The sequence below is a fragment of the Saimiri boliviensis genome, chromosome 2 (assembly GCF_048565385.1).
Source record: "Saimiri boliviensis isolate mSaiBol1 chromosome 2, mSaiBol1.pri, whole genome shotgun sequence".
In the NCBI taxonomy this organism is placed as follows: Eukaryota; Metazoa; Chordata; class Mammalia; order Primates; family Cebidae; genus Saimiri; species Saimiri boliviensis.
In genome coordinates this window covers 148,202,259-148,225,561 of record NC_133450.1, presented here as the reverse complement: position 1 = coordinate 148,225,561, position 23,303 = coordinate 148,202,259, and the positions used below count along the sequence as shown (strand labels likewise).

Here is a 23,303-nt window from a genome sequence, read left to right as displayed (position 1 = left end):
AACAGACCATGTCACTCTCCTACTTCACAGCTTCAGTTGGTTACCAGTTACCTCTGAATTGGTAACATTCAGGGATAAAATCCAAAACTCATACAAGATAAAATTCCTTGGCCTGCTTACTCAGACACCCCTACTTCAGTCACAAATTTCATCTACCCTAGTCTTATTTCTCCCTATCTCCTCCATGCACCCTATGCTGCAAATACACAAGATTTCTAGCCAGGACAGACAGACTTGGTTTCAAAACACCTTACTAGCTCCATAGAAGCTGGTCTAGACTCACTCACTCTTTCTAAATATCGCTTGTATCCTCAGTAAAGCGGAGACTGATTATAAAGAAGTAGAGGTTGTAGGGAACCGCCACCTTCCAGTAATTCGCCAAAATGACGAACACAAAGGGAAAGAGGAGAGGCACTCTCTCTATGTGTTCTCCAGGCTTTTTAGAAAACATGGAGTTGTTCCTTTGGCCATGTGTATGTGAATCTATAAGAAAGGTGATATTGCAGGCATCAAGGGAATGGTACTGTTCAAAAAGGAATGCCCCACAAATGTTATCATGACAAAACTGGAAGAATTTACAATGTTACCCAGCATGCTGTTGGCATTGTTGTAAACAAACAAGTTAAGGGCAAAATTCTTGCCAAGAAAATTAATGTGCATATTAAGCACATCAAGGACTCTAAGAGCCAAGATCACTTCCTGAAACGTGTGAAGGAAAATGATCAGAAAAAGAAAGAAGCCAAAGAGAAAGGTACTTGGATTCAACTGAAGTGCCAGCCTGCTCCACCCAGAGAAGCACACTGTGTGAGAACCAATGGGAAGGAGCCTGAGCTGCTGGAACCTCTTCCCTATGAATTAATGGCATAACAAGTGTTAAAGAATAAAAGACCTCTGGACTGGAAAAAAAAAAAAAAAAGAAGTAGAGGTTGTAAAGATATAAGATGTAATGTCAGAAATTACCTAGCCTAGAGCTAGCTTTCTATCTGTGCCTTCAAAACATCATTCCCTCTACCTGGGGCACATCTTTCTCTTCTCCATGTGACAAACTGTGCTCAACCTTCAAGATTCAGGCATCTCCTCTGTAGTTATTTTCCCGCCCCCACCCCTGACTGAGTTAGCCACTTTCTTCTTTGGGCTCCCACAATAACTGTGGGCATTTATTGCATCATGATATGAAATTAAAGTATTGTAAGATGCTTTAAAACAAAGGCAAGGGCTGGGCACAGTGGTTCACATCTGTAATCCCAGCACTTTGGGAGGCAGAAGGTAGATCCCTTGAGGTCAGGAGTTCAAGACCAGTCTAGCCAAGGTGAGGAAACCCCATCTCTACTAAAAATACAAAAATTAGCCAGGCATGTTGGTGGGCACCTATAATCCCAGCTACTTGGGAGGCTGATGCATGAGAATCGCTTGAACCTAGGAGGCAGGGTTTGCAGTGAGCGGAGATTGTGCCACTGAACTCCATTCTGAGCACCAGAGTGAGATTTGGTCAAAAAAAAGAAAGAATAAAGAAAGAGAGAAAGAGAGAGAGAGAGAAAGAGAAAGAGGAAGGAAGGAAGGAAATACAGTATCTTCTCAAAAATATTTGTTGAATGAATATATGAAGGCATTATGCTGGGATCTGCTGCCTAGTTCTTGAAGAGCTCATAATCTTAAAGGGTGTGGGACAGAGGGATTCAAATAACCACAGTGCAAGTCTCACTGGAATAAGGGCCCAATTAAGGCAGAATCAAAGTGTGATGGCAGCCAGCCCTTCTTCCTGAGCACTTGGGAGGCAGAAAAACTTTCACCAGGCATGGCCATCTGCGTTGAGTCCTGAAGCATGCATGTGGATTTAATTTCCTCTTTCCTTAACCTTCCCATGTTTTTATTGTACCTACCCTTCCTCATAAACCATAGAATCCTAAATTTTAATATGAGAAGGCCAGAGAATTCTTAAGCTTTGGCCAACAGTTCCAGGCAGATATCATAAAGGAATAGAGTCCTTCATAATACAATCGTGAGTAGCAATGATAGTCTTGTTTATAAATCCTGGAGCCTGTAAATTACCAACAAATCAGCATGTCTTTGAAGATGAAAACAAACTACACCAACAAGATAATAGTTTGAAAACTATAGGACTATAAAATCTTATGTTTTCATTATATACCAACTGAAAAACAAGTATGTTTTTTAGATTCCAGGTAATTACACTGCACAGGTGAAATTGAAAAATGATTAAACATGACATACCAATCTATTTTAATGTGATGGATAGAGTAATTTTTACCTTTCTATACCATAGGAGAATGTTCAATAAAACTTTGAATATATGATTTTTTAAAGAAAAAAATTTGTAATCAAAATCATAAGCAGTGCAAGCCTAGAAATGTTAATGTTGAATCCAATAGAGTAGAACTACCATCAGAAGTTAGCATTTGGTAGCATCTTCTACATATATCACTTCATTTTGATCGAAAAACTCTACTAAATATTTAAATATCTTCCTTCAGTAAGATGATTGCAGAATTAAATATCTCCACTGAATTTTATTTCCATTGAAGTCATCATATTGCTCCTCTGATGACAAATGACATAGACTGTCCTAAGAAGGATAACTGTGGCTACCATTTATTCAGTGTCTCCAATGTGCCAGGCATGTCTATAGGAGATTTTTATTTAGAAAATTTCTTAGAAGGTTAAATTTACATTTTTGTCTCTACATTACTAAAATTTGATTTACTTTGTACCCTATATACCAGAAGCTCAGTGAGATAAAAGGAGACACCCAAATGCTGCTTTGAGGGCTGTCCTGGAGAAATGGGGCTGGCCATTTAGAAAGAACAGAACTTACATTTGAAATGGAACAACCTGAAATACAAGAAAAAATTTATTTCTGTATGACCCAAGAGCAGGTATTGGGAAGATTTGGTCATATTCATTCCACTCGCATTCCACATTCAGAAATCCTGAATGGTTTGGTTTTCTAAGTTGTCACCTTCTGCATGTGTTCAACTAGCAGGTGGGATTATAAGGGACCTCCTTCTAGTTCTAGCCGCCTTCAGGGGACTCACAGCAGGCTTTTCTTAAGGAGAGCTCTTATGTCTGGTTCTATTGCACAACTTTCCTGCCTCCATAATGATTGGTATTTAAGATACATTATGAAATTTTACTGGATTAGGATAAACTGTCCAAAAAGACCGATTGATTGTGTTTGCTACTAATTTTTGTGAATATAATCATTTTGTCATTTTTAAACTTTCTGTAAAAGAAAAAGTTTATTATATTAAAAAATTTAAAAGGAGTATATAATGGTCCCTATGACCCACATTATCAACTCATGAGCCAGTATTTTATTGTGTATACCACCTCTCTTATTATTAATCACGTCAGATATTTACATTGCCCCAAAGTCAAATCTACAAGCATAGTATTATCGGAAAATTTAATTTCTTTCCTGTCCCTGCATTCTATTCCCTATTTCCTCCTTACTCAGCTTTTTTTTTTTAAAAAAAAAAAAACTTTATTGTTTAATGTTTCCTTTAAAAAAAATTTTATATTTTAATTCCTTCTTTCTGAGATAAATGATAGGGTTCTAGTGATTTTAAAAATATTTTAAAGTATTTGGAATGCAAATATTAAGACTGTTAGTTGACTTTCAAGCCAAAAATGAAGAAATATTATAATTTTCTATCTTTTTTATAAATAAATACTTTTGAATGGTTTACAACTTGTAAAACCCCTAAGCTGTGATCAAAAAGATCTGGGGAAAGCAGTAAATTTTGATTAAAATCCTGACAATTGAAAAAAGGCAATAAAGAGTTTGTCTGAAGATGTTAAGATCGATAGCAAAGGCATTCTTATAGTACACATTGAAACCTAATGAGCAGAGTGATTTTATTCACAAACCTTTGAATTGATATCTTTTCTCACAGATCGAATTGCACAGAACATCATTAAGTCCCATTTGGAGACATGTCAATATACCATGGAAGAGCTGCACCAGCTGGCGTGGCAGACCCACACCTATGAAGAAATTAAAGCGTATCAAAGCAAGGTACTCTGAAAACGATGAGAACCTTTTCCTGTGATTACCCTATGTCTGTCTTGCTCAAGCTCAGCACTATTGGCAGGTTGCACTGGGCAATTCTTTTCTGTAAGGGCATCCTGCAAATTATACGATACTTACCAGCATCCCTGGCTCTACCCATTAGATGTGGTATCGCCCTCACCCACATTTGTGACAAACAGAAATGTCTCCAGATAAAGTGCCAACTGTTCCAAGGAGGCAAAGCTACCCTGATTGAAAACCACTGCCCTATCTGAGTGACTACAGAGGTATGCCTTCATCAAATGATTTTAGGACATCTCTTGGTGACTTCTTGGGTCAAGGCAAGAAGCAGGAACAATGTAGTAATCATAGCAGTTGTAATCATCACAAACTTACACAACAAATACACAGAACAAAACTTTCTAAATTTTTTTCTTGCCCTACATTTTAAAAAGAATCCAAAAAAGGGATAACTCATCCAAATCATTATTATTACATTATGTGATTTCTTTGGGTTTATTGAAGAAGGTTTTAAGAGGAATTTATTGTTGTTTTCCAGGAGTCACATTACATTACTTTGGGATAGAGATTACCAATTCTACCAATATGGAATTTTAATAAAATATGTAAATGTGTGTGTATCTAAATAAATGTCTACAATATGCTGATTTTTCTCCACCAGAACAATTAAATCTTAGTACTTTCATATAAATAGGGAAACAAAGGTATTGTGTCTGTATGGTCAATAAAAAGTAGAATTAACAGATATAGATTTATGTTTCTCATTTCAGAAAATAACCCAAGGACTAAAATATATTTGGGACATTCTATTTAACTTAGGAGAATGATTTGATTTGATGTAATGCCTTTTTCCTCAGAACTCTTTTTATACCAAAAAAACAATTTCTGTAGGTCTGAAAAAAAAGAGACAGCAAAAAAATTACAAATTTAGTGTCCATCAGGTACCCATTAAAATGATGTCATGGAAGCCTGTGAATGAAATCGCTATCCCTCAATGCAGAGCTTTGTTTTTTATATTAATAGTATGTGAAGATAGATTTGTTATTTTCTTTACAAACTCAGTGAGGAGGAAGAGAGGAAAAAATAGTAAAGAAAATAACAAAGCTATCCTACATTCTATAAACAATGTTGCCATTATTTTCACCTCAGTACTTTGATAATTGTGGCATATTGAGGTCCACACAGGTCAAAATATTATCAAGGGGAAAATAATAAAAGTAGTGCCCTCCTATTTTAAAGGAAACACGTAAATTACCTCCTTGGGCCCCAAGCGACAGGTAAGCACCAGTAAGGCAAACCTGAATGTTCTGTTGACTCTCCATGAGTTGTTTCCCCCATTTACATCCTGTGTCTTCTCTCCTGAAGTCCAGGGAAGCACTGTGGCAACAATGTGCTATCCAGATCACTCACGCCATCCAATACGTGGTGGAGTTTGCAAAACGGATAACAGGCTTCATGGAGCTCTGTCAAAATGATCAAATTCTACTTCTGAAGTCAGGTAAGCAAGAATATTCATGGGGGACCTATTTCAGACAAGGATGTGGTCAGCCCTTAGCACTGTGTTTGTTCTAGAAAATCCTCCTTCCAATATGCAGCTCGTTTATACCACCCACATTGTCAGCCAACTCCCAAAGGAAACTCTCAGTAATAAAAATGCCCTGATACTCACTCAGTTCCCCTTTGAAGTCAAATACAATTTTGCTTATTGAAAGTGGAGCTATTAATTGCGGAGGTTGAGATACCCAGCTTGACAGGCAGTGCAAGTAATTAGCGTGTCAAGGTGGCTGAATTGCTGAGCCGGCGCTAAAACGTACTCCTTGCCTTCTGTGAAGGGAAAAAAATGCAGGCTAGCTGAGTTCTGCCTCTGTGGTCATTTCCAATCATTTTAATGAGGATAGCCTGCAGTCAGTACACACCAGGAGAAACTCCACAGTACTCTAATCTTTCCCCACCCTTCCCTCGCACACTCTCTGACACACACAATCGCTTCAGAAGTAGCTCAAGAAACTGCATCTGATTGACTTTGCAGATGTTATTACCAAACAGGAAAAATAAATTATTTGCCTTTCTTGGGCCCCTTTGAAAATAGAAAATAAGAACCATGATGGTGTTTATGCAAATTTTCATGGTCCTAGGCCATGGTAATAACAATAACATACTCATATATAAAATAGCATACATATATGTTTATGTTTCCCTATGACATCTCAAGTAGTCTTGTGAGATCTATGTTATTATTTCCATCTTACAGAGGAGGAGGAAAAGAGTCAGAGAAGTGAAGAGCTATGTTCAATATTACAAAACCAGTACATGGCAAAGTTGGGATTTAAACTTGGGCCAAAATATAACTGTTATTCTAAGATATTGCTCCTTCTTTACCAAATGATAAAAGTTTATGAAAACCTTGACTGAAGTGCCAAACTGATGTACCAGTCATCTAAACCAGTGTAAAATTTAATTACAACATCAAAAAAAATCATTTCTTTCACTCTCAAAGCTAAAATTTGGGCAGGGCTCGGCAGGGATGACCTTAACTCTGCTCCATGTGGTATTCACTGAGTCAGCTCAACTCAGGGCAGATGAATCCACTTTCAAATTGGTTCACTCATACAACTGATGAGTTGTGCTGGTTGACAGCCTAGAGTTTAGCCAAGGATCTGGGCTGCGGGCTTCAGCTCCTCCTCATGTGAGACCCTCCATAGACTGCTTGGACTTGCTCACAGCATAATCACTAGGCTCCAAAAGCTAGCACCCCAAAAGAACAAGACAGAAATGCATAGATTTTTCTAACTTATTTTCAGATAACACACATTGTTATTTCCATTATTAACCATCAGTCATGAAGGTCAACCTGGATTCAAGGATAGGAGATATGGATTCTACTACTTGATAGGGGAGTGGTAAGGTCCTAAAAAACATATGGGATGGAAGATATTTTTTTGATCCTCTTTGAAAAGTCAAATCTGCCACACTTGATATGTGACCTTAAGCTAAACTTTCTAGATAGCAGTTTCTTCATTTGTAAAATAAAGAGATAGACTAGAAACAATGAACTCCACACTTGGAATTGCATCAACAGCATCAAAGGAGATTACTGGCAGTTCAGTGACATAGGCACCATGAGTCTTATGGAATCCAAATCTCCTGGAGGGGAACCCAGTTCATTGTATCTCTAAGACTCAGACATAACCAACCCATGGGCTGATGTTTGGGAACCACTGAGCCATATAATCTTTAACATCTCTACCTGGAATAAAAATGTTGACTCTAGTACTCTGGTAAAAAAGGCGAGGTACTTAAAATTTTCAACCCTTGTGTAACTCCTCCATAAATAGAGCTAATAAACCTGAAATAGTTATTGTAAGGAGCAAACATAAAAATGAATGTAAGAAGCCAAAGAAAGTTCCTTCCATTGTGTAGATACTTAATAAATGGTACCCATCTACTGTTTGTGTTAGAAAAGCATTCCTTCAGTTGATACATGCAAATTATCCCCTATGCATAAGCCTCTATTTTAGGTGATATACCAAAGACAAGCAGAGAGAAATCATCAAACATACATATAGCAAAGGAACGAAAACAGAGACGTAAAGATAAAGTGGTGCCATAAAACAGGTACCAAAGTTGTAGGCAAATCACCAGTATGATGCTCTCATGTACATCTGTGGCTGCTGAGTCTGGCTGTTAACTTCAACTGCACTACAGGGCAAAAGCCCATTTCTCCAGGAGAAATTATGCAGCAGTATTTCCTCAGGATGTTAATAATGCTCAAAGGGAAGAACAATGGTATTAAACAAATTCATTCAATAAATATTTACTAAGCACCTACTATGTGCCAGAAACTTTTCTTGGTCCTGGAGATGCAAGAATGAATACAATAATCATGGCTGCATATCACTGCAGAAAAAGTTCCTGCCCTCATTTCATCAATTGTGAATTCAAGAATTGAAACTAGCTTCAATATTAGTCAAAAAATAGAGAGAAATGTATTTTCACAAAGTAATATCTATGTCCTCCAGCTTAGCCACCTGTAAAGTATATTTTCTCCTTAATTCCTCACATAAGTACCAAGAGTTCTAATATATTAAGTTGGTGCAAATATATTAGGTTTTTGCCATTATGTTTAATAGCAAAAACTGCATATTTTTCCACCAAACTAATCATTATTTTGGGGGAAGAAACTTAAGGGATTTCTGTGTGTGTGTGTGTCTCTGTGTGTTTTAAAGTTCTTGAAAGTCTCTTACCTATATGCAGTAATAATCTCTTTATTATTGAATATATATGTATATTTTTATTTTTATTTTTTATTCATAGGTTGCTTGGAAGTGGTTTTAGTGAGAATGTGCCGTGCCTTCAACCCATTAAACAACACTGTTCTGTTTGAAGGAAAATATGGAGGGATGCAAATGTTCAAAGCCTTAGGTAAGTTTCCCTTTGATGAGGACACAATTTTATTAGCTACCATCAGTTTCTCCACTTAGATTGAAATCGGTAAATGAAATGCCTTAATTTTTTTATGTAAACCAGTACCTCATTATTCCATAAGAGATGGACCTGGTGAGCTTCTCATTCAGACGAGCCTCTCGTCTGATCTTGTAAATGTGGCCCCCAACACAAAAGAAAGAGAGAACCAAGGGCCCTCCTGAGAACAACCCTATAGAGACATCATTCATTCAGAAGTAAGTCAAGGCCCAGTGCAATGGCTCATGCCTGTAACCCTAGCACTTTGGGAGGCCAGGGGGCACAGACTGCTTGATCCCTGGAGCTCAAGACCAGCATGGGCAACATGGCAAAATCCCGTCCGTAATAAAAATACAAAAATTAGCTGGGTATGGTGGTATATGCCTATAGTCCCAGCTATTCGGGAGGCTGAGACAGGATAATTGCTTGAATCCAGGAGGCAGAGGGTGCAGTGAGCCGAGGTCATGCCACTGCACTCCAGCCTGGCAATAGAATGAGACTCCATCTCAAAACAAACAAAAAAATACAAAAATTAGCTGGGCATCACCAGGTGCAGTGGCTCACACCTGTAACCCCAGTACTTTGGGAGACTGAGGCAGGTGAATCACTTTAGGTCAGGAGTTCTAGACCAGCCTGGCCAACATGGTAAAACCCTGTCTCTACCAAAAATACAAAAATTAGCCAGGCGTGGTGGCACACACCTGTAATCCTGGCTACTTGGGAGGCTGAGGAAAGAGAATAACTTAAACGTAGGAGGCTAAAGTTGCAGTGAGCTGAGATCATGCCACTGCACTCCAGCTTGGGTGACACAGCAAGACTCCATCTCCAAAATAAATAAATAAAAATAAAATAATAATAATTAGCCAGGCATGGTGACATACACCTGTAGTCCCAGCTACTTGGGAGGCTGAGCAGGAAGATCACTTGATCCTGGGAGGTTGAAGTTACAGTGAGTCATGTTCATACCACTGCACTACAGCCTGGGTGACAAAGTGAGACCCTGTTAAAAAAAAAAAAAAAAGAAGAAGAAGTAACTAGAGATTGATGCTAAAAGAGCTGGGCTGCATTATAAAACCTTCTTTATAAAATCAGCTTCATTTGGTCAACTTTCTTGTATATTGTGTAAACCACCAGTCATCCATGGGGTTGACCTCTGATATTTCTTATGTAAATTTATCATCATGAGTTAAGATACTTAATTAAAAGAGGAGCTCCTCTACTTGTTTCTCACCCACAAAGGTTAATTCATGAGGTTCTGGGAGCACAGAGAGCTCATGCCAACCTATCCAAAATGATTCCAGACCATTCCTGTGGGAAGGCACTAACAGTGTCAGTCTTTGTTTGGAAGTGTTGTGTATCATCACATCCAGTCATCAGTGCATGGCATGGATAGCAAGAACATTAGCAAAGATGGGCTGATGCCAGGAAAGGTTTTAACGATTGATGGTGCCATTTGTTCCATATCCTGCCCACAGACACCAAAGAAGGCCACTGCCCTTTCACCTCTTGTGCTGTTAGCTGATATGGCAGCCAACAAACATCAGGGCTGGCAATGTTTCCCTTCTACAGTTGATACACATCCATGTCATCTCTAAGGCTAGATTTTCAGGAAAGGAGGAAAAGCCTTGGCAAACCACCTCAGTATATTTCCAGCTTCATCAAATAAACATTTACCAGGGATCAGTGTAGAGCCGCAACATTATTTTGCCAAAATTCACAATAGCTAAGCAACTGACCTATGAGTCATTCATTAGAAGGTAAAAAATAAGTAAACCCTAGCTCCTCAATCAAATTCCCAAGGAAATTGCTAACCTGAAGTGTTATTTCATCTCTGTTCTGCAAGATATTTCTAATATCTCAGTCTAAAAGCCTGAAATACTCTACTTTGCTAGCTTCAAGTGCTACAAAGACTGACAATCCTCAGCCCCTATTGTAATGTTTTTTCTATGAATATTATCCTTATTGTAAAGGATCCCCAATCACTTATTTCATATTCTTTAATGGGAAGTCATTTCAAATTTATAAGAATATAATCAGATTACAGATTCCCAGACAGATGTCACACTGCTCACACACCAAGTCTACTTGCTCATCATTGGTAATGTTAACTTTGATGGCCTGGCCAAGATGTTGCCCAATTTTCTCATTTTTGATGAGTATCAAATTACTATTTATAATTAGAAACCTAAAAATATATCTTCTAGAAGTCTAGTGTGCACTTCCTTGAATAGCTTATTGATTATGACTTACTCTTGACCCATTTCAAGTTCAAGTATTTTTCTTCAATTTTCCTTCTTCCTTTATAGGTTCCGATGACCTAGTGAATGAAGCATTTGACTTTGCAAAGAATTTGTGTTCCTTGCAGCTGACCGAGGAGGAGATCGCTTTGTTCTCATCTGCTGTTCTGATATCTCCAGGTAGGGCAGTCTCAGTTTTCTTACCTTTTTTAAAAACTTAGCTTTATTATTTTTAACATCGATGACACCTGCCTAAGCCAAAGTGTTCAGGATAAACTTTAACTGAACTGTGTATTTTTTTACCAAGATTTTGATATCTTTGGACAATGCAAAGAGAAGTAGCCTCAGGTTTATTAAAATGACCAAGTTTGGCCCAGGCGCAAGAGTAGAACATAGGGTAGGGATCTTCCTGATTGAGATAAGCAGAATCGTTTTTTAACAAATAAAGGAAGACAAATAGTGGCCTGAGATACAGCTAAGTTCTATTTTTGACTTTAAGAATAAAGTACATAGAAAATAAATGTCCAGTTGGATGAGATGCAGTAGAAATGTACCTAAATGACAGATCCAGAATGGGGACCTACATAAGTAAAAGAAACACTTTCTACTCTTTAGATACACTTTCTACTTTTTAAATACCTTTTATGTTGGCATCTTTGACCAAATTCATGTTGGTGTGGTCACTTCAGACAAATGCTGGTGTGTATTTTCTTAGCAATGCATTTGACCTTGAACAATGTAGGGGTTGGGGCACCAACCCCCTACATGCAGTCAAAAATCTGCATGTAAATTTTGACTCTGAAAAATCTCACTACTAATAGCCCTGTTGATGGGAAGCCTTGCTGATAACATAAACAGTCCATTGACACACATTTTTGCATGTTAAATGTATTGTATACTGTATTCTTACAATGAAGTAAGCCAAAGAAAAGAAAATCTTACTAAGAAAATTATAAGCAAGAGAAAACAGATCTCCTGTTCATTAAGTGGAAGCGGATCATCACAAAGGTCTTTATCCTGGTCATCTTCATGCTGAGCAGGCTGAGGAAAAGGAAGAAGAGGAGGGTTTGGTCTCGCCATCCCAAGGTGGCAGAAACAGAAGAAAAATTTTCATATAAATGAACCTATGTAGTTCAAACCCATGTTGTAGAAGGTTCAAGTGTATCAGGCGCTTTAAAAAAAAAGACAAGGATGGCAGAGGGGAAAATGACTCATACTGAAGGCTGCCCAGTAGAAGAGGAAGAACTTCAGACACGGAGGTGGACATTCTGGTACCAGCTCTGTGATCATTTATCTGTGTGATATTAAACATTTGACCCCTCAGAGGCCCAGTTTCCTCATCTATAAAATAAGGGAATTGGACTCCATAATAACTAAGACATCTACTAGCTTTAAAATGCACTAAAACGCCAAGTTTTCAAACACTTCAAGGTGTGACAATATTTATGGACAGAACTCTAATGAGTAAAATACTGTTTAAAAGTATATGCTAGGCCAGGCACAGTAGCTCACACCTGTGATCCCAACACTTCAGGAGGCAGAAGCCGGCGCATCACCTGAGGTCAGGAGTTTGAGACCAGCCTGGCCAACAATGTGAAACCCTGTCTCTACTAAAAACATAGAAATTAGCCAGGTATGGTAGTGGGTACCTGTAATTCCAGCTCCTTGGGAAGCTGAAGCAAGAGAATCACTTGAACCCAGGAGCAGAGGTTTCTGTGAGCTGCGATCGTGCCGTTGCACTCCAGGCTGGGCAACAAGAACGAAGCTGTGCCTCAAAAAAAAGTATATGCCAGCTTAAAATATAATAATAAATAATATAATCATAATAATATAACAACAATAATATAAAACACATGGCTCTCTAGCCAGAATGGGAATTCAGTTACTTACTCAGCTGTTGTTTGGTTCAATTTTGGGCTAATGGATAACAGCATCACCGACAGTTCTCTATAGAACGAAAAATAAATTCCTGCCTAATTTTTAAGGTCAAGAGACTCATTCCTTGTTACCCATTTATTTGTAGAGACCAGATCTCTTTTGTTATATATGCCCTACTATATTTTTCAATGAAGCTGGAAGAAATTAATCTTACCTGTGATCTAAGATTACATATTATAATTTTAACATGTCATTGTAGCTATATTTTCCAATAATACCAATGTCTACAGTTTTTACCTGTTTGGCTTTATTATTCCTAATATGATTCTTGATGGTCTTATCAGGGTATTTTTAATTTGCTACTGTTTTTTATTTAACCACTTTATCAAAAATGGAAATTAGTTATCACATAGAGTGTTTTTACTAACAGTTTCTTTTATGGCTCTGTCTAAAATCAAGCTGTTCCTCTAGGTCTTTTTTTTTTTTTTTAAACCCTAGAAAGTTTCCCAGGCTTGGAAGCACAAAGATAGAAGGAAGAAGTGACAAGAAATACTTTTCTCTGTTAGCAGCCACATGCCAAATAATTTTCCTTCTACCATTTTCTCATTGCATTTGATCATTTCCATTGTAAACAGTTCAATAGAAGACTAAATCTAAGCCTGTGGATCTATGGATGAGAGAGATGGTTTATCTCTGGTTCCTGCTTGCTCAAAGGAAGTGTTAGAGTCACTCTTCTCTTTGGGTATATTTGTGGCAAGTCAGTAAATTTTAAGCAGCAAGTATTTAAGATATGAAATATTAAATATGAATGATCTGTGAAAATGATCACCCTAGAAGAAAAGCTAGCCTGTTCCTTCTGAGTTAGAAATCAGCTGAGCTGTTTGGTCTTTTTCTAGGAAAAAAAAAAAAAAATACTGTCACCATTACATTCTGAGACATTTGGAAGCATGCAATTTGGTTTATTCTATCTAGTGGGGAATCTTTCAGTGCTGCTAGCAGACCCACACTGAAAGGATTCACGAACTCCAAATACCTCGTTTGCCACCCTGGCTTAGTGCCATATTCAAAAAGAGAAAGAAGACAGATATCCAGCCTATGTAGGCTCCATCTCCTGCCAGACCACTCCCTATTCTTTCTCCAGGGTCCTGACATAAGAGCCACTGTTTATTCAGCTCCAAACAGCTTAGGGAAGGGAGAGGGAGGGAAACTTAATGTATTCTGATTGACAATTGTCACTGAAAGCTTTTGTACTCACTTACGTAAGGGTTTGCTTAACTGTTGGCTAGACTTGTCTTCATCCTGTCTAGGATTACAGAATCGAGTTTCTCACCTGACCTGAACTGTGTTCAGGAAGATCATGTTCAAGTTCTTTTCCATGAGTATTTGTTCAGCATTTGAAGATTTGGGGTTTCTCTTCAATAAAGGTCCAAATTAAGTTATTGATGGGGGGCTGAATTTTGTCACCATGATGTATAATAAATCTTCTAGGAAGGAAGGAGAGCGTGAAGGAGAGATTGAAGGAGAGAGGGCTTGAGAGAAGGAAAGAAGTGTGGGAGGGAGGGAGGAAAAGAGAGAGGAAGAAAGGAGGGAAGGAAGGAAAGAAGAGAGAGAGGGTCTAAGGGAGGGAGAAACAGAGGAGGAGAGGGAGGAAGGAAAGGAGGGATTATCCTATTCACCATTTAAAAATTCAATATAGGAAAATAGAACTTAGAAGTGAATTTTTGAAACTGATTTGTGTTTATGCTATATAAATTCTAACATAGCTTCAGCTTTATATCTGATGAGAGAATAAGCTGAGAAAAGGAAAAGGGATCCTGAACACCAAAAATATTCCTGTGATTTTCTTCACTTCTATAATTCTTCTTCACAAATCGCTAACTTCTACTTTGAAAGAAAACCCAAGCATATGTCCAAAGCAAAGAGTGAGAGATGTAAATTGTCACAGACAATAAGAAACAGAGAAGCTGATTATCTGAACCATTGTGTCCTTTCCTCCAAACTGATTTCCTGTGTCATAATATTGTGCATTCCTGTCATCACGGTATTGCCTATGAAATACTTATGTTTTATGTAAATAATGACATGTCTTCAGAAGCAACTTATAACTAAGTAATATAAAATGAGTCTGAAACTTGGCATATATATATGTGGGTGAAGCAAAACATAGTTGATGTTCCCTCCACTTATCCACTATTTCTTTCTTCAGACCGAGCCTGGCTTATAGAACCAAGGAAGGTCCAGAAGCTTCAGGAAAAAATTTATTTTGCACTTCAACATGTGATTCAGAAGAATCACCTGGATGATGAGACCTTGGCAAAGGTAGGTCCCCAGATCACAGAGCCACCACCACTAAAAGAGAGCACAGTGAGTGAAAGGGCTTGCTTATAAATCAAGGGAAATTTCTCAGCAGCAACAGTTTCTGGAAGTTACCAAAGACTGCATAAATTTTAAGGTACACAATTTAAAAGAGAGACTAGTGAATTGTAATATCTTGCGAGAAGGGCTTTCTTCTAGAGGGATGATATTGACAGATCTGAACCCAAGGCTCAGGAAGACAAATGAAAGAAGCCAAGGGTATTTCATCAGAGCAAACACTCAAAGCAAGGAAACAAGTCTTCAAAAGTCATATGTATAGAAAGAGAGGGCTTTGTGCCAGTTCAGGAGCCAGGTCTTGGAGAAAGTTCAAAGCAGATACATTTTTATTCAAAATAAGAGAAAACCATCAAATGATAAGAATTGTTGCACAGAGGGGTGGACTACTGTGTAAAGCAGTGAGCTCTGTGTCATAGGTCACATTCTAGTAGACACTACCTAGTCACTTCTCAGGTATGTTATTAATGACAGTACTACCCAGAGTGCAAGATTAGACTGATGACTTGTAAATTTCACTTCAATGCTGATCTCTTAATGCAAGACTTGCCCTGAGGTTCTTTCAAAATGGGGAAGTTTCCCTGGGGCAAAATGCATGCAACATGCCATCAATTTCTTGAGTCAGCTTAATTTAAAACAATCTTTAATAAGAGCACTGAAAAAAATTGTTTACCAAAGTTAAATAATCACAAAAGGAAAAGGTAATTCTCAATGACTGATTTTATATCTTAAAGTATCTTTGATTTCTCAAGAACTGAAATTTTTGGGCAGTCAGAATGATCTTAGATGTTAAAGTATCTTTGATTTCCTAAGAACTAGAATATTTTAGAGGGTAAGAAATTAAGAAATTGAGCTTATTCTTGGTTAAAGATCATAGAAATCCTACTCTTTATATTTTTATCATTAAAACCTTCCCACTCTGCCCTTGAAGTTCTTTGTTTCAAAAAGGGGGATGGTAAAGATTCTATTTGGAGATACCATCAGATTTTACTTTGCACATACAGAGTACTGCTATAAAAAACCTCCATGAGTTAAATATGCTGCTTCATTATGGTAACATTTTGTTAAAATTAACGCATCACTAGCAAGAACATTTTCACATTATAGAGCAATAGTTCTCTTTGACATAACTTTTCATTTATTAGGTGGTCAAGGACAAATCACCTACTCTCTGCACCTGTTTTCTCCTAATCAATAGCAGAACTTCAACATGCTTTCAGATTCACTGGGCAGAAAAGACAATAATGTAAATATATGCATGTGTCTGTATAGTTGCTTGGTAGCATATATGCATAAATACATCTTGTTAATTAATGTGGAGGGATGATTTCTGCATTTGGGATCTCCTGAAGACTTTTGTCCCCATATTTACCATCCTAAAATTAAAATCTTGAAAAAACATGAAGTTAGATGAAAATTCTTGCTATTCTGCTTGCTTGGGAGGTTTGCCTGCTTGTGTGAAAACCATGGTCTCATCATCCATGAAATGAAGATTACAATTTCTTCTCCTGTGCAGATGTTCTTCTCCTGTGTTGTGATGTTCAAATGAGATTCTAACACATTGTGAAATTGTGATTATTACTCCCCTAGGAGGATAAAATATTTATGCTTGCACCACTTTCTACCTCCCACTTCCTTGGTTATGATTTGAGGTATGTGAGGTAGGAAGAAGATGAAATCGAAGAACAAAAAGTATTTGATGGCAAGAAAGAAAATTACATTGACCGTAGATCAGCTTAACTTCCCTTTCTCCATCTTTAGTTGGAAAACTACACAATTCAGTTCTTATTGACAGGCAATGTTGCAAAGCAGAGAAAACATTAGAAGAGAATGATTTCTTGGATAAAACTCACTAGAACCAGGTTACAAAGCATTGCTTCTATAAGCCATGTGCAGATACTGGGTTTTTGTGTGACCCCTTTCTTCTAACAGTCATCATTTTAATAGGATGTTAACTGAACTAATGCGGACTGACCATGAAACTGAATCAGAACTGAATTTTCACTTATCACAGCTCTGATCTCTGTGGCTTCAGAGAAGTCACTTCATGTGTCTAAGTCTCACGTTTGTCCACTATCAAATGCTGAAGGGTCAGTAGTATGGAGTGAGACCCGTTAGCACCTAACAGCCTTAACACCTGGCAAAATGTAACATGACTGTCTAGGATGCCCTCTCATCAAATTCCCCAAAAGGAATATTTTATTTAAATGCAAGAGAAACTGTTTCATCCCACCATGGATTCTTCTTATCTTTTCAGAAAGGCTCCTTAAGCCATTGCAGTCATGGAGCTCTTCTGCCTTCCGCAATAGCTCTAAAACAGTGAAGGTCATTCTTAATATTTGATATTCATAGACTCCCTTGGAGAGTCTATGAATAGGTTGTGAAAGTCTCTAAAAAAAAAAAAAAAAAAAAATGCACGTGCCCAAAATGTTGTGTTGAAGCCCAGGAGCTCCAATCAAACCTCCAGTAAGTAGAGGGTACATCTGCCTTCTGTGACATGTGCAAAAGATTATTTCTACCATTGACCTGTAGTGGTATTAACCCTGAATAGGTGTCAACACACATCAGGTTAGAGATACAGGGCTCATACGCAATCATTGAACTTCACATCCTGCAAGAGCAAACTCCAGCATACTTTCTACATGCCTACTTCCTGAAATTAAAGTTCAGGTAGCAGTGCTTTCTACTTTAAGCCAAACTTTAACCTTAGAAGGTTTGAAAATTCAGGGATTATGTACTCATTAACTAGAAGATTTCAATCCCCATGTGTTAATCTGTGTTTTAGTATGGGGGGAGGAGTGAGTTAGCTAGGAAAAAAACTCCTATTAAAGAATCTAGTCTCCTCTCCTCATCAGTATAATGATGATACAAAGCATATTTATAATAAATCATGAAAGCCGCCCACTAGCTGAGTGTCCCTGGACATGCAACTTTAACTCTCTATGCCTCAGTTTCCTCATTTGTATGATGTCACTAAAGATATACCAATATCATATGGCTATTTTGAGAACTAAATGAGATAAAATATAAGTAAGCTGCCCAGTCCATAATGGATAATATGTAAGTACTGTTCTTGTGTTGTAGCTGTTGTTGACAGAAAAAAAATTGTTTTGGCAGAGAGATTTTTATCTAAGAGATGGTATATTTGAGCTAATCAAATGATAGGTAAGATTTATTTCAAAAGATGGACGTTGGGAAGTTGAAGAAGTGCAGGATGGCGTTCCAGGTGATGGGGGCAATGGTATGGAGGTAGGAAAGCATAAGGTATATTCAGGCTATAAATAAAAGTTGGATTTGGCTGGATCCTGGATTTGAGAAGCCAGGAAATGAGATAACACTGGTCACTTTCACTAAAGCTCATGAAAAAAAAAATACATACATATATATATAAAATAAATATACATATATATTTTTAAGCCCCATATGACTAGAGGAGGCAGCCCATCTGTTCTCTGGGCTTCACTTTTCTTGTCTGGGAAATGAGTAGGTTGGACTGCATGGTCTTTAAGGTCTCTTCAGTATTATATTCTTTGACTCTCTAAAGAGAAAAACAAAGGTTCCTCCCGATATCTTGTGTTGCCCTCCAATGTCCAGTCCAGTGTGACTGTTTTAAGGACCTTTTTTTTTTTTTTTTTGATATTTTACTCTTATCATAAGTGAAGAAAAAGACTGATTTTGCCAAGTCTTATGGATCCAAATTAGTACTCAGTGCACTATGATCATTTAGTTTAGAACGATATTCCAGCCTCATAGCTGCAAAGCAAACTATGTGTTCAGAGCCCGGGTCCAGAGGTCGGCGTGCCTGTCAGGCTTCCAGGAAGAGCTCCATGACTTGTGCTTTGGATGATGCCATGACTCACTTTAAGAGGTTTACTTCCTCAGGGAAGACTGCTGTGGGGATTAGGAACCTGCAATACTCTTTCCCCATTCAGCTGAGAACAGCAGGGCCACTGCAGGTAGAGGAGAGAGGGTGAGAGATAGGGCAGCGAATGTTCGAACTGTAAAGACTGCTGATGCTTCTGTTCTAGGGTTTTCTCTATTAAAGTCGCTGAGTCTGCCATTCTTGTTGCCCTGACCAGAGGTGCAGAGGGTGGAGGATAAGGAAGGCCAGTCCAGCTGGGGCCAGGCTATGGCGGTGTGCTCAAGGCCAAGGCCAAAGCTTGGATCTGTGCTGTTTTGTTCACATCTTGTCCTCAGACGCATGCGTCCAGCCCTTTCCCAAACGCAGCCTCCAGGTCAGGCCCCTAGCTGGAGCCTTGCCTTGTGTTGGCCTTCCCCAGTCCAGCCCCTTGTTTTCTGCCTCCTGGTTAATTAGAGTCATGAAATATTGTTAGATAGCATATTTATTTTTCCCAGCACTCCTGAAAATAGATACAACACTCCTGGAGGTGTGTTCTTGCCCAAAGCTGTATTGAGAAGTTTGAAAATAGCTAACTCTATAACAACACATATATCCAACAGGAAGGCATAGAGAACTGCTGATATCCCTCAGAGGCAAAGCCCACTCAGCTCACCATATGCAGGCTTAGAGAGAATGTTGCTTTTTATTTTCCCACAACTGTAACATTCAGCGAGTACCATGCCTTCGATTCACTTCTGAAAACATGTTCAAGTGCTTGTGCCTCACCATGTGCTTCACATGCAAGCTTTCTAGGAATAAAATGGGCCACCCCACACCTCTGGGTGGTTTAGATCTATAGCTCTATGCTGATAAATCCTTTCTCATTCTTCTAGGATGTAGAAGTGTCTATAGTTACTTTGCTGAAGTTCACAATCTTCCTCTCTCCTTCTTCCTATTTCTGGCTGGCCAGAAAGCTATATCCTGTCCCACACAGGGCTTTCTCTTCTCCCGTTATTCTTCCTAAGCTCCTGCTAACCATATAGATGTCCTAACCACACACCTGCATCCATAAGGTATTAGTGTAGTCCAACATTATGTCATATTAATGAAAATGCAGTGGGAATCTAAAGATAGCCACAGGAAGAGAATATCCTGACCTAGAAGAATGACTGAAGCCTGTGCTGACAAACCTGTTCCTTTGAAATTCATCTCCTCAGATCATTTGCTTGATTCACTGCCATTGCCAAGTGGGCCACAGAGGAGACAGACCTTCACACAGCTGAACCCCAGAGTAAACACTAGGCCTTTCTCCAGGTCAGACTTCCCACAAAGACATACTCCATCCAGGCTACAACATAGAGAGAGGAGATTGATCTAACCACGAATTGTCAGGTGTAAGAAGTCTGCCCTTCCCCATCAGGCACCTAGCCCATTCCAACAAGACTCAGGAAGACAAGAAAGAGAGGGCTTCCCTTTGTTTCCTGATTTCTGACCGACTGTACCTTGGCCAGCACTGCCTTGGCCAAGATTCTCCTTTCTAAGTCTTTAGACTTATATATACTCATTTCAAAGAGTTAGGATTTAAAACAAAATGGAAAATATGTCATTCATATTTTTTATGATTATATGTTGAAATAACAATTTTAGGTATTCTGAGTTATATCAAATATATTATAAAATTAATTTCATCTGTTTTTTTTAACTTTGTCTACTGTGGCTGCTAACAAAATTTTAGGTTATATCTATAGGCCACATTGTATTTGGACATGGCTGGTCTAGAATCTCTGAAGTTCAGACAAGAGGGAAATTCACCTCCCATGCCTACACCAGAGATGTTCTCTTGTTTTCATCATTCTGTCTGAGCAAAATCCTCTTATCCCGGTGAGGGAACTGAGCATTACCTTCAGCTTTCAGGTGAGACACTATCTAGAGTATACAGCCTTCACTTTGCAGGATACAACGATAATGCTCTATATTAATACAACATCATAGCCACAGCTTTCATACTGCAAAAGAAACATTCACATGGAAACAGGGCAAAGTAGGAAGTGTTTCTAAAATTCATTTTTATCATTTTCATTCACTCAATAAATATTTACTGCAGGTCAAATATGCAAGATAAATAAACATAAATGAGACACAAGTTCTCATGCTGTGGAGAAAAAAATCAAATGCCTCAATGACAACAATGAAAAGAAATACATGATCAGAATCATATGACTGATAAAAAGAATGGCAAAAGTTGAAAGGGATTCAGCATTTACTATGTGCCAGGCCCTGTGCTGATAGATTCTAAATATATTGCCATTTAATTTTTAAGACTATACTCTCATTACTTGAAAATTCAAGTGATTATGTATCTTGCCTAAGGGTAAGCAGCTTCTCAGTCGGAAAGACAGAATTTGAACCCAGTTAAGCCAGTTCCAGCACCTGAACTCTTACAGTTCCAGCATCTGAACTCTTAACAGTTGGGCAGCTATTCCTAAATGTTTGAGAGGCCCAGAAAATGTCTATTTCTAGCTCAGGCCTCTGCACCTTCCCAGGGAGAATTGCAATAAGTTGAGCCTGGAAAGGTACATGCCAACAGATTCACTAACTTCTTAATTCCTGTATGTTTCTAGCATGAAGATAACAAAACTGCATCATCAACATGAGAGAGAAGCTTGTCTTTCTAACAATAATGAATTGCTAAAAAAAAAAGTTTAAAAGATAGAAGGCTTAAAAAACCATATTTTGCACGTTAATTGAAATTGTACTTGAAAGAAATCATTTCTGGTCACATTGGGAGTGCATTATCCTTCAGATTTAGGAAAAACGGTCATGTTGATTTGTAGATGGAATCTATGGACCAAAAGCTAATTGAGAGATCAATGAAATCTGCAAAAGGTCATTTACAGTGATTTTTATTGCTCTCTCATTGAGATCAAAATAGACTTCACTATGATTAATAATGAATGGGCCAAGCGCCATGAATGGCTCATGCCTGCAATCCCAGAATTTTGGGAGGCTGAAGTGGGCAGATCACCTGAGGTCAGTTCAAGACCAGTCTGGCCAACATCATGAAACTTCATCTTTATCAAAAATACAAAAATTACCCAGGCATGGTAGTGGGTGCCAGTAATCCCAGCTACTCAAGAGGCTGAGGCAGGAGAATCGCTTGAACTCAGGATGCAGAGGTAGCAGTGGGCCGAGGTCACACCACTGCACTTTGGCCTGGGAGATAGAACAAGACTCCATTAAAAAAAAAAAAAAAAAAAAAAAAAAAAACTAGGTGTTATATTAGAATTTTTAGCAGGTGGGACTAGGGATTGGGTTCACTTTCATCTTGAACAGCACAAACTATCTAATCAGCACTTGAGGAGCCCCTACCCAGATGATGTGACTTGTGGTTTTAGCCTCCCCATTCCCATTTCTATTTGGTCAGGACTTTTTTATATACTTTAAAATGTCTATACTTTTAAAAAGTATAACACACATAGTAAAAAGTTCCCAAGTTGGAAATACACACCTCAGTGAATTAACACAAAGTTAGCATAGTCTGACCGCTGCTGAGGTAAAACTAGCATCCCCAAAGCCCCCCTCAGGCTTCCTCCCAACAGTAAATATACTTTAAAATAATCCAAGAATAGACAAAATTATAGAAAACAGTTTAACAGATCCCTTAAGTTTTTAAATTTCAAATCTAGACTGAAGAAACTAGCTCTCTCCTGGGACAGTTTTCTGCTTGAACCTGCATTTATTATGAATTGGTACTACGGGCCAGGTGCAAGGAGACAATGGTGAATAACACATGGTGGTTTCCTCGAGGAAGTCCAGTGAGAAGCCAGATTATGTCAATATATTCTAACTGTTTATGGTTTGCTGGCACATACTATAGGTACAACATCCAGAAATTCCAAGGGTTGTCCATCAGATTAATGGTCTGTAAATCAGAAGGAAGGTTCTCATTCCGCAAATCGCAAGTTGATGTATTCATTAAGACTCTTTGGTGACAAGTAACAGGAATCAACTCTAACTAGGTTAAGGAAAAGTATAAAAAATAAAAATAAAATAAATAATGAAGCAATATCTCACAGAACCCAAGGTCAAAAATGCAGCCATCAATCAGGAAAGTACTAGAATGAACTGGGAAGCCTTCTGAATTCTTCGTCTTACACACTCTTTTCTCTGTAGGTATCTACTTCATTCTTCTCCCTCTCTGAGTACCAGTTTTCTGTGCATCCCTGATCCACATGATGAAATGGGCTAGCTCTTTGCTCCTTAGGTTACTAGTAGTTTCTGCTACAATTAGAAAGTAACTTGCTGACTCTCAGTCTGGTTTCCTATTGCAACCCCAGCTGAGTCAAGGGTCGACTTCCACTTTGGTCAGCCATGCCCAGGGCAGAAAGTACAGGCACTGCCACATGGATGCAAAGGATGGATGGTGGGGGCAGGGCTTATGACCTGGAAAGATATCTCAAGTTTA

General features: G+C 38.3%; 2 protein-coding genes across 15 annotated transcripts in view; one reads left to right on the top strand and one right to left on the bottom strand.

Moving 5' to 3' along the window:
- TRPM6 (transient receptor potential cation channel subfamily M member 6) overlaps positions 1–23,303 on the bottom strand; it is a 375,800-nt gene that overhangs the window by 115,814 nt on the left and 236,683 nt on the right. The window lies entirely within an intron of this gene.
- RORB (RAR related orphan receptor B) overlaps positions 1–23,303 on the top strand; it is a 189,987-nt gene that overhangs the window by 156,671 nt on the left and 10,013 nt on the right. The window contains exons 5-9 of the mRNA XM_039461506.2: positions 3,915–4,036; positions 5,417–5,549; positions 8,366–8,473; positions 10,819–10,929; positions 14,834–14,946. Coding sequence (XP_039317440.1) covers positions 3,915–4,036; positions 5,417–5,549; positions 8,366–8,473; positions 10,819–10,929; positions 14,834–14,946 — 587 coding nt within the window. The remainder of the gene's footprint in view (positions 1–3,914; positions 4,037–5,416; positions 5,550–8,365; positions 8,474–10,818; positions 10,930–14,833; positions 14,947–23,303) is intronic.